The sequence below is a fragment of the Bos javanicus genome, chromosome X (assembly GCF_032452875.1).
Source record: "Bos javanicus breed banteng chromosome X, ARS-OSU_banteng_1.0, whole genome shotgun sequence".
NCBI classification, from domain to species: Eukaryota; Metazoa; Chordata; class Mammalia; order Artiodactyla; family Bovidae; genus Bos; species Bos javanicus.
The window spans coordinates 88,889,695-88,900,967 of NC_083897.1; the positions used below are offsets into that span (position 1 = coordinate 88,889,695).

General features: G+C 46.8%; 1 protein-coding gene across 6 annotated transcripts; it reads left to right on the plus strand.

The window, feature by feature from the left end:
• The first annotated feature begins 510 nt into the window (after nt 1-510).
• FTSJ1 (FtsJ RNA 2'-O-methyltransferase 1) lies at nt 511-10,483 on the plus strand. Of its 6 annotated transcripts, none has more exons than XM_061409972.1 (13): nt 511-788; nt 2,575-2,739; nt 3,001-3,070; nt 3,170-3,260; nt 3,597-3,675; nt 5,068-5,120; nt 5,206-5,259; nt 5,346-5,448; nt 5,551-5,634; nt 6,312-6,415; nt 6,516-6,713; nt 6,917-6,958; nt 8,587-10,483. In XM_061409972.1, exons 2-12 carry the CDS (start codon nt 2,619-2,621, stop codon nt 6,947-6,949), a joined length of 990 nt encoding a protein of 329 aa, XP_061265956.1. In that variant the 5' UTR covers nt 511-788; nt 2,575-2,618; the 3' UTR covers nt 6,950-6,958; nt 8,587-10,483. The 6 variants fall into 6 exon arrangements, with proteins under 6 accessions (XP_061265956.1, XP_061265955.1, XP_061265960.1 ...); XM_061409971.1 differs by having other exon boundaries at nt 2,581-2,739; XM_061409976.1 differs by having other exon boundaries at nt 2,595-2,739; nt 6,582-6,713.
• Nucleotides 10,484-11,273: the final 790 nt, after the last annotated feature.

Below are 11,273 nucleotides of genomic sequence, written 5' to 3' on the forward strand. Positions count from 1 at the left end.
TTTTCTAGGTCCGAGTTAAAAGTGTTTGAAGAACACAGAATTACAAAGAATTAGTGTGCTGAACTGCACCTATTTAATCTTCCCAGTAACTCTAGGTGGAGTCTGTATTATTTATTATCCCCTTTCTACAGACAGAGAAACCGAAGTTCTGAGAAGGTAACAATCAGAATGAGCTATCAATTAGCGGAAGTGAGATTTGAAATCGCAGACCAGTAGCTTTCGCGCGCCCGCGCACTTAACTAACGCACTCTCCTTCCTCTCAAGTTCACCACCCCAAAGGTAACTGCACTTCACGGTACGCGAAAAATAAGTAGGTGCCAGCGTGCTCGTAGTATCTTGGGAAATGTAGTTCACAGGCTCAAGACATACAGTTGTCCAAGAAGGGAGGAGTGGAGAAAAAGGCGATTTTTCGGCTTATAACAAAAGAGCACAGTCAGTTCTCATGCCTCGCGACATTTCAGCCTTTCCGTGCGAGACTTCGGCGGCTTTACTAGAGCCCGTTGCATGCTGGGAACGGCAATTCGCCAGACCCGCTACGTCGGCATGAGTTGCCGGAACTCACGTGGTAAATTCAGGTCCGGTCCCGGCTTCGCGCGAGCCACCGCATTCCACGATGACAGGCGTGGCACACTCTGGTGGCCCTTAGGCATGCGCGACAGACTTTTGGAGCAACTAAGAACCCAAACTGAAAACCTACGACTTCTCACCGGTTTGCGCTCTCGCCGAGGCTTGTGCTGCTCACGAACCGGCCTCCTTGGTTCCTTTTCTCCCCACTCCCAAAGTTGGAGGTAGGCCCTGGGACGCGGAGGACTTGGGTCCCGACTCAAACAGTTGAGGCATGCCTGCACTGTCCTGCCAGTGAGGGAAGGAGGGAAGTTCGCAACAGTGTGGTTTGGGCAGCTGGCATTGGGTAGGCTCCAGACCCAAGGTTTGTTTGGAGAATAGGACCGCTCCTGCGGGATGGGCTAGGGGTGGGGGACGGGGGCCCAGGGGTCCAGATACCGGCGGAGCTGCCTTGAAGGGGGTCTTGTGGTCCTGGTCCCAGTGGGGACTTGGGCTTTGAGGTAATGATGAGGAGGGACCAGTGGTGTAGCCAGAGGGCTGTTAATGGGTAGGTGTGGAGGTTTGGTGAGCTGCGTGGGTGTAGTAGAGGTCTGGTGGGAGTGTTATTGGGAAATCAGTGGGGGCTAATAGGTGTGCTTTAGTCGATGTGTTCATGGGGGCCAGTGGGGATGTGTTCATTAATGAGGGGATGGTAGAATGGGAAACTGGAAGATAATGGGAGACAAGTAGCAGTGTGATCCCTGGGGGACGAATGGAGTTATGACATTCAAGGGGTTGATAAAGAGTGATGGAGCATAGTGATTCAAAGGATAATGGTGAGGCTGTGGAGGGAATAAGAGGTGAGGGTCATGATCAAGGAACTAATGAAGTAGTGATCAAAGAAGAGAGAATGGGAAGATCAAGGGGTATTGTGATCAAAGGATTTTAGTTTGTGATGATGGCATGATCATTGAAGAAGTAATGAGAACAGAGTGAGCAAAGAGAGGGTAATAAGTAAGCTGTTGGGTGTGATCATAAATTGATTATTGGGTGGGGAAACAGGTGGGCAGTGAGGGGAGAATGGTGTGTATGGGGAGATGTATGATTATCAAGGATTAAGGTGAATGTGGTAAGAAGAGTTAACAGGGTCTAGTGATCTGTGAAGGATCAATTGGAGGGCCGGGCTAAAGGGGGTTGATAAATCATAGTAAATGAGAGTTTAATGGGGAACTAATAGACCATGATCCTCCAGGTATTAATGGGGGATGATAAAAGAATTATCGGGCTTCCCAAGTGGCTCAGTAGTAAAGAATCTGCCTGCAATGCAGGAGATGTGGGTTCGATCCCTGGGTCAGGAAGATCCGCTGGAGAAGGGATTGGTTACCCGCTCCAGTATTCTTGCCTGGAAAACCCCATGCACATTGGAGCCTGGCGGGCTACAGTCCATGGGGTTACAAAAGAGTCAGACATGACTTAGCGACTAAACAACAACAAAAGGAATAATTGGGGGCCTAATCATTTCAGGGGAGAGAGATTAAGGAGGTGGGGAATGCAGTGAGCTAGTGTGAGGGTAATAGAGTTAAAGCAGGGGATTAATGGGGCCTAGTAGGGCTTTATGACTAGGGGTAGTGAGGAGAGCTGGGGGTGGTGGTGAGATGTTATTGGGGTTAAGGTGGGCAGAGAAGGGTTGATCGTGAGACTTGCAGGGTTTAATATGTGGAGTGTAAGTGACAGCAGTGGGAGGTGGACAGGGTCAGTAACATCATCTATGTGATAAGTGTTGGGTTTGTGGGACTTTGAGGGGTCTGTTGGCTTAATGGTGGAATCTGTAGGGTGAGCGGTGGAGCCTGAGACCTCAGTAATGGGATCCTAGGCTCGGTGAGCTCAGTGGGTTAGTGACTGGGCTCCAACCTCGCCACCTGTTGAGAGAACTGTCACATAGATCAGATGAGCCTGGTTTAGTTCATGTGGTTCTCACAGCCCTGCAGAGATAGGTAATGGCCCACTCACCTACTTACTGATATGGGGCAGCATCAGCTTACTGTTGGCAGGTCCCTGGGCAAACAGTGTGGAAGATGGGACGGACGTCAAAGGACAAGAGAGATGTCTACTACCGCCTAGCCAAGGAGAATGGCTGGCGTGCCCGCAGTGCCTTCAAGCTGCTACAACTTGATGAGGAATTCCAACTCTTCCAAGGTCCCCATTTTTGGTGGGCAGTTCACTGGGGGATGGGGCGGGCGAAGGAAATAGACAAGTGGGCTAGGTCTACAGAGCTCTGTGTGGTAGGTGGGCTGACTTGGAGGGTCTGTGGGGCAGTCAGGAAGATGGCAGGTACTCAAAAGGATCTGGGCAGCAGGTAGATATGGGTGCTTCCTGGGGGAAAGGGGTAAACTTTGCAGGGTCCCAGGTTGGAGAGGTGGCTGAAGCTGACCAGTGCACCTTCCTGTGTGTGCTCAGGTGTGACGCGGGCAGTTGACTTGTGTGCGGCCCCAGGCAGCTGGAGCCAGGTGCTGAGTCAGAAGATTGGGTGAGTGTGGAGTCCCAGATGGGAGGCTGGGAGGGCAGACTAGGTTGGAGGGTGGACCAGGAGTAAAAACTGAGCTGACACAGACCATGTTGTCCACAGGGGCCAAGGGTCTGGCCACGTGGTGGCTGTGGACCTTCAGGCTATGGCTCCACTACCAGGTGTGTTACAGATCCAGGGGGATATCACCCAGGTGAGAGCATGGCTGGGGGTGTTGGTGTGTATTCTGGACAAAGGCCCTCCCAATCTGGGGTTTGCAGCAAGTGGAAGAAAGAAAAAGACAAAGAGACCAAGAAAGACAGACAGGTAGAGTAGCTGAGAGAAACCAAGAGAGGATAACAGAAGAGGAACAGAGCCAGTGAGTTGTCATCACAGAGAGACAGCAAAAAAATATTCCCAGAGATGGAGCCCAGTCTCAGGCAAAGCCTGAGAATTTGGCTGACCTGATGCTGTGGGCCAGGGCCGTGGTGGGCTTAGAGGGCTGTGGTGGGGATGCTGTGGGGCCACTCATCATCCCTTTCTTCCATAGCTGTCCACTGCCAAAGAGATCATCCAGCATTTTGAAGGCTGCCCCGCGGACCTAGTAGTGTGTGACGGGGCTCCTGATGGTAAACAGCAGGGATTGGGAGGCCAGGCGGGGGGTCCTTTGCATGTTCCTCTCTGTATGTCCCACCTCTGTTGGCTTCTTTTATTGCCTCTCCCCTGCACTGTCAGCTGTTCCCACATCTGGCAACTTCTCCCTACCTCTGTTTCCTGTTCTCTGCCTCTGTCTTCTACTGTTTTGGTTTTATCCACCCTTTTGTCATCTCTCTGCAACTGTTCCATTCCACTCACTTCTTTTTTTTTTAAGTCAGCCATCTATCCATCCATTCAGCACATTTACTGAGCATCTGTTGTGTGTCAGGCACTGTTAGACATGTTGGGAGGATAACATGAATAAAATTCTACTATTCTCTGACCTCATAGAGCTGGTGTTCTAGTGGGAGCAGACAGAAAAGAAACAAATGATTGAATTATAAAGCATGTCAAAAGGTGATAGGCACCATGGGGAAATAATGAAAATGAGAGAGAGGGAGGGAATACCTGGAGGAATTTTAAGTAAAGTGGAGAAGGCCTCACTGCCTTTAGCATAAAGACCTAAAGCAGCCAAGGGAGTGGGCTAGGGCACATCTGGATAAAGAGCAATCCAGGTAAAGTGATTGGCACATACAAAGGACTTGAGGTAGGAGGGTGAAGAGCAAGATCACTGTGGCTGGATCAGAGTAAGCGTGAGAGTGGTAGGAGGTAAGGTCAGTGAGGTGGTGGGAATCAGATCCTCAGGTGGATCTTTCTGGGCCACAGTGGTGACTTTGGCTCCTTCACTAAGACAAGAGCATGGAGAAAGCCATGGGGTGGTTGTGAGCAGAGGAGGGCCATGCCTGATGTGTGTCTTGACAGGATCCCTCTGGCTGCTGTGAGCAGTGTGAGGGCTGAGACCTGGGGAGGGGAGGCTGCTGTAGTCATCCAGGTGAGTGGCGATGGTGGTGGAGATGAGTAGAGGAGATCTTTTGAAAGAGTTGAGAAAGTTTACTAATGGCTTAAATGTGGATGTGAGAAGAGATTGGGAGGGGTGTGTGTGTATCAAAGGTAACTACCTTGAAGGTTTTGGCTTGAACAACTGGAAGGATCAGGTGAGATGGGGGAAATGATGGGAGGAGCAAGTTCCAGCAAGAAGGTAAAGAGTTTATTTTTGGATGTGTTGCATCTGAGATGTTCGTTCTGATCTGAATCTGGACTGGAGATAGAAGAAATAATACTCGTGCCTAAGATTGTTTTGAGATTGAAAACGAGTGTCTTAGGGTTAGGAGCTCAGAATATGCATCCAGTTGGCAGATGTAGTCATTTGCATGCAGAACCTTAGTAGTAAGAGAGCTTGGTAAATGTTTTTAGCGCTCTAACCTCTTTGGGACAGGAAGATAGCTAGACTGTATGGCCCCCTAATGCTGTTCCTCTTGCCACAGTAACCGGCCTCCACGATGTTGATGAGTATATGCAGGCCCAGCTCCTCCTAGCTGTGAGTAACCCTGGCTGTCCCTACCTCAGTTTGGCCCCCTCCTGGCTGGCTGTATCTCAGCCTTAGCCATCTGTCCTGCCCATAGGCTCTGAATATTGCTACACACGTCTTGAAGCCAGGGGGCTGCTTCGTGGCTAAGGTAAGTCTCAGGGAACCTGGTAGGGGGTAGAGAGGAGTCCCCAAAGTTCATCCTCATGCCTCCATCTCTGCCTCCCCACCCTGCAGATCTTCCGAGGCCGGGATGTGACGCTGATCTATAGCCAGCTGCGTGTCTTCTTCTCCAGCGTGCTCTGTGCCAAGCCCAGAAGCAGCCGGAACTCCAGCATTGGTCAGTGGGGTAGAGGGGCCGGGCAGGGGTTTTGAATCTCAGAGGCCCATCTCACATGGAGTGGAGGCAGCAGTTGCCCCTCACTCTACCTTCTCCCCATAGAGGCCTTTGCTGTCTGTAAGGGTTACGACCCCCCTGAGGGCTTCCTGCCAGACCTGACCAAACCCCTGCTGGACCACTCTTATGGTGAGAGCCCTGGGCCCCATCCCTGGGGAGGGTTTGTCTGCCAGTGAAATTTTATGTCCCAGGAGGGCCGTTAGCTCCACGCCCGGGTGAAACCCTGCCCCTTAAGGGAATGCTGTCCCAAAGGGATCTTCAGCCCCACCCTCTGAAAATTCCACCCCTGTAGGGGTATTTTGATCTAGGAGGATCTTCAGCTTAGTTCCCTAGTGATGACTCTTAGACCTGGTGAAAGTTCTGAGTCCTACCCCAAGGGACACTCCACCTGCCTAAGGAGTTTCTAGCCTAGGAAGACTCAGTCACACCCCCAGGTAGAAACCCCACCTCTGTGTGGGAATTTTGTCCTGTGAGGGCCTTCAACCTGGCCCCAGAGGGAAAAAGCACAGGGCTGCTTTTGTGTCAAGCATGCTTGAGTGAGACAAAGTCCAGGCAGTGTATGGCAGGTGGCCATAAGTGCAGTGGGAGAAAAGCAGGTTGGGGAGGGCTGTTTTAGAATGAGTGATCATGGAGGGCTTCCCTGAGGAGGTGATCTGAACCAAATGAAGGATTTCTGGTGCAAGAGTATAGAGAGTAGCTGGTGGATATGTGAGGGAGGCCTCCGTACCCATCTGGGGTGCAGCCTGAGTCACAGCTGACCCCAGACACCCTGGCCCTGTCTTGTCTCATCTGTCCCTGCTTGTCAGATCCAGATTTCAACCAGTTGGATGGCCCCACCCGCATCATTGTGCCATTTGTGACCTGTGGGGACCTGAGCGCCTATGATTCAGACCGCAGTTACCCACTGGACGTAAGTGCCCTGTCAACAGTGGGTTGGATGGGGGGTGCTGTCCTCTGTTCCCAGGTCCTCACAATGTGTGTGAGGACCCTCCCAATGTGTGTCCCTGCAGCTAGAGGATGGTTCAGAATACAAGTACACTCCACCCACGCAGCCCCCCATCTCACCGCCCTACCAGGAGGCCTGCGCATTGAAGAAGAAGGGGCAGCTGGCCAAGGAGATCTGCCCCCAGGACTGCCCCATGAGCACAGTGGACTTGTTGCCCCAGTCCCTGGCCACTCCACAGCGCTACACCCTGCAGACGTCTGAGGTCTGAAAACATGGACCCAGAGCCCTCAGTGCCCACAGTGACCCCCTCTTCATGTGCTTCTTTCTGCCCCAAATCATGTGGTATCTGGGACAAACTTCTGTTTCCTAACTCCCAATAGCTATAAAAATCAATGGGTAAAACCAAGTATAGTGAGCAGAAAAGCTTAACCAAATATCTGAGTCTCTCTTCTTTTTCTTGGGTAGGTGGAAGACAGTGGAGTGACTTGCTCATCTTAACACATGAAGGTAAATTTGCCTTTTTAATCTAAGAATTTGAGTAAACAGCATCTTTAAGAAAAAACTGAGTAAAATTCTACTTTTTTAAATTTTTACATCAACTGGTAAGATTTCAGTCAGCAGACCTTTACTAAAACTCCTGATGTTATGTGTCAGGAACTGCCTTAATGATTTTACACATTGAGGTACTCAGTAAACATTTATTGAACACATGCTGTGTGCTGGGCATTGCTCTAGATTTGAAGATGAAGCAGGGAACAAAACAGGCAGATACCCTGACCCTCAGAGCTTCTAGTATAGGAAAGAGGTAATAGTTCACAATCTAAATGCAGGAGTTTCCACTCACACATACATGTACTATTTATCTTGCTCTGTGTCCACCCATATGTATATAATATGTAAAAGTAACCTGGGATATGAAAAAATTTTAAAGCAAGGTAAAGAGATAAGGGCTTCCCAGATGGTGCTAGAGGTAAAGAACCCACTTGCCGATACAGAAGACATAAGAGACACAGGTTTGATCCTGGGTCAGGAAGATCCCCTGGAGAAAGTCATGGCAACCCACTCCAGTATTCTTGCCTGGAGAATCCCATGGACAGAGGAGCCTGGTGGGCTACAGTCCATAGGGTCATAACAAGTGATACACAAATGAAGAGACTTAGCACATAGCACACAAAAGATCAAGAATTCTAGGGTCTGGCAGTTTGCAGTTTTTAAGACAGTTATTGTGGAAGGTCTCACTGAGGTGATGTTTGAGCAGAGACCTGAAGGAGATGAGGGAGAGAATCCATGTATTAATCTAGGGTAAGAACATTCTAGGGAGAGGAAATGGCAAATGCAAAGGCCCTGAGGTGGAATGGTGGGGGAGCAGTGAGGAGCCGGTTTGCCTGGAACAGTCTGGGCTAAACCTATCAGTGCTGGAGGGCTTCTCATCCTCAGGACACCACTTTAGAGGACATCCCCGTCTGACAATGGCTTTGCAGTTTATTCAGACCAAGTTTACCATTAAAATAAGTAAAAAAGACACCTTAAAAAAATGAAATGGCAGATCACAGTGGGAAAAGATATTTATAATCTGTACATGTATAGTATCCATGATATTTAAAAAGCTGCTATAAATCAATAAGGAAAAGAAAATATGAGAATGCCCAGTAAGTACATGAAAAGCTGCTCTTCAGAGAAATGCAAGCTAAAACTAAAAAGATTAACAATATTAAATATCTGAAAGGACGTGCAGCATTGGAACCCTTGTATATACCAAGGGCAGCATATAATGGTGTAACTGCTAGATAATTGTTAGGAATTATCTGCTAAAGCTGCATGTGTATTTAGTTCCAGCAAGAAAGGAGTACTTCAATGTTCCTAACCATCCCATTTATAGTACCCCCCAGACTAAATACAGTCCAAACACCCATAAGCTGTAGGATGGATCGTTAAATCCTGGTTTATTCACAGTGGAGAACTACATATCAAAAAGAATGAACATTATATGTTTTATGCATTTTCTGTGAGTTATGGTTCACAATGAAAGTAGAGGAAAAAACTGCACAAAAATGTAGCTGAGAAAACAATGAGTATAGTAGAAGACAGTGGGAAACATATTTTGGTTTAAAACTTCTTTTACTTTGACCTTTTAGTTAGCTGGCAATCTGATAAGGACTCGGAAGCTGTTTGCTGTCAGGAAAACCAGAACTTGAGTTGATGAACTTGTTTTCAAATACCTCGTCAACCCATCCTGACAGGCTCTGAGGAGGAACCTCCAGCAACCGCCACAAACACAACAAGGAAAGAAACATCCCGGTGTGCCCGTCTGCACTGTAGGGGGGATTCTTGAGTAGGGTCTTGCCTTTCTCTAAATCTTCCCAGCCCTGTGTCCTGAATATGTCCAGAACTCACCCTGAAAGCAGGGCTTCTTAACCCTGGGTAGAAGTCAGGGGTATTTGTGAACTTAATGGAGGGAAATCAGTTCAGTTTTACTAACTGAAATTTTAGCTTTCCTCCAGAATCTGAATGCTGGCAGCAAATCAGTATTGTAAAGTTACTTTTACAGTAGTAGAAGCAGTGCCTGCAACTTGCCCACCAGTACGTATCAAAGTTACTTGTTTATGTTGTTACAACTTATTACAGTTGTCATGGGCATCTTAAAATATTGGTCACTACTTTGGATAAAATCTTTTTTAATTTATTTTTTTATTTTTTTTAACTTTTATTTTATTTTTAAACTTTACAAAATTGTATTAGTTTTGCCAAATATTGAAATGAATCTGCCACATGTATACATGTGTTCCCCATCCTAAACCCTCCTCCCTCCTCGCTCCCCATACCATCCCTCTGGGTCGTCCCAGTGCACCAGCCCCAAGCATCCAGTATCATGCATCGAACCTGGACTGGCAACTCGTTTCATACATAATATATTTTTTTAATTGAAGGATAATTTCTTTACAGAATTTTGTGGTTTTCTGTCGCAAATCAACAAGAATCAGCCATAGGAACACCCAGGTCCCCTCCCTCCCAACTCGCTTCTCATCCCACCCTTCTAGATTGTCACAGAGCCCCTGTTTGAGTCATGCAGCGATTTCCCATTGGCTATCTATTTTACATATGGTATTATTGTAAGTTTCCATACATCTCACCCTCTCCCTCCCCTCCTCCCCAGCCATTTCCTTAGGTCTGTTCTCTACATATGTTTCTCCATTGCTGCCCTGAAAATTAATTCATCAGTACCATCATTCTAGATTCCATATATATGCATCAGTACACAATATTTATATTTCCTCTTTCTGACTTCCTTCAGTGTGTATAATCAGCTCTAGGTTCGTCCACCTCATTAGAACTGACTCAAATGTGTTCCTTTTTATGGCTGAGTAGTATTCCATTGTATATATGTACCACAACTTCTTTATCCATTCGTCAGTCAGTGGACATCCAGGTTGCTTCCATGTTCTAGCTATTATAAATAGTGCTGCAATGAACATCGGGGGTACACATGTCTTTTTCAGTTTTGGTTTCCTCAGGGTACATGCTTACGAGTAGGATTGCTGGGTCATATGGTGGTTTTATTCCTAGCTTTTTAAGGAATCTCCAAACCATCTTCCATAGTGGCTATATCAGTTTATGTTCCCACCAGCAATGCAAGAGGGTTCCCTTTTCTCCACATCCTCTCCAGCATTTATTGTTTGTAGACTTTTTGATGATGGCCATTCTGATTGGTGTGAGGTGGTATCTCATTATAGTTTTGATTTGCATTTCTCTAATAATGAGTGATGTTGAGGATCTTTTCATGTGTTTGTTAGCCATCTGTATGTCTTCTTTGGGGAAATGTCTGTTTAGGTCTTTTCCCCACTTTTTGATTGGGCTGTTTGTTTTTCTGATTTTGAGTTGTATGAGCTGCTTGTATATTTTGGAAATTAATTCTTTGTCAGTTGTTTAATTTGCTATTATTTTCTCCCATTCTAAGGGTTGTCTTTTTACCTTGTTTGTAGTGAATAAGGTCTTATAATTTGATGTACTAATTAAAGTTCATTTATTGTAGCACCTCAATGTTGTTTCATTTTAATATGATACTTTTTCTTTTATTGGAACTGTAATTGACATATTGATATAATATGTGTAATTTGAAAGTATGTAACATAATGACTTAATATATATTGCAAAATGACTACCACAAGTTTAGTTAACATCTATCACATCACATAGTTAGTTTTTTCCTTGTGATATGAGCTTTTAAGATTTGCTCTTGGACTTACCTGGAGGTCCAGTGATTGAGAGTCTGCCTGCCAATGCAGGGGACACGGGTTTGATCCCTGGTCCAGGAAGAGTCTACATGCAGTGGAGCATCTAAGCCCGTGCACAACTGCTGAAGCCTGTGCTCCGTAACTACAGAGAAGCCCCCACTCGCCACAACTAGAGGAAGCCCATATGCAGCAACAAAGACCCAGCACAGCCAAATGTAAATTAATTTAAAAAAGATTTGCTCTCTAAGCAACTTTCAAATATACAAAATAGTATTGATAAGTATAGTCACTATGCACTATTACATCCCAGAACTTATAACTGGAAGCTGTACCTTTTTACCACCTTCCCCCATTTTTAGATTCCATATTTAGTATTTGTGTTTTCTGACTTCATTTAGCATAATGCCCTTGAGGTCCATCCATGTAGTCACAAATGGACTTCCCTCATAGCTCAGTCAGTAAAGAATCTGCCTGCAATGCAGGAGACCTGGGTTCAATTCCTGGGTTGGGAAGATCCCCTGGAGAAGGAAATGGTAATCTACTCCAGTATTCTTGCCTGGAAAATCCTATGTACAGAGGGGCCTGGTGGG

Coding starts and splice junctions, on each gene's coding strand:
- FTSJ1 (XM_061409972.1), top strand. CDS start 2,619: ATGGGACGGACGTCAAAGGACAAGAGAGATGTCTACTACCGCCTAGCC. Junction 5,121..5,205: donor AGGCCCAGCTCCTCCTAGCT/GTGAGTAACCCT, acceptor TCCTGCCCATAG/GCTCTGAATATTGCTACACA. Junction 6,416..6,515: donor ACCGCAGTTACCCACTGGAC/GTAAGTGCCCTG, acceptor GTGTCCCTGCAG/CTAGAGGATGGTTCAGAATA.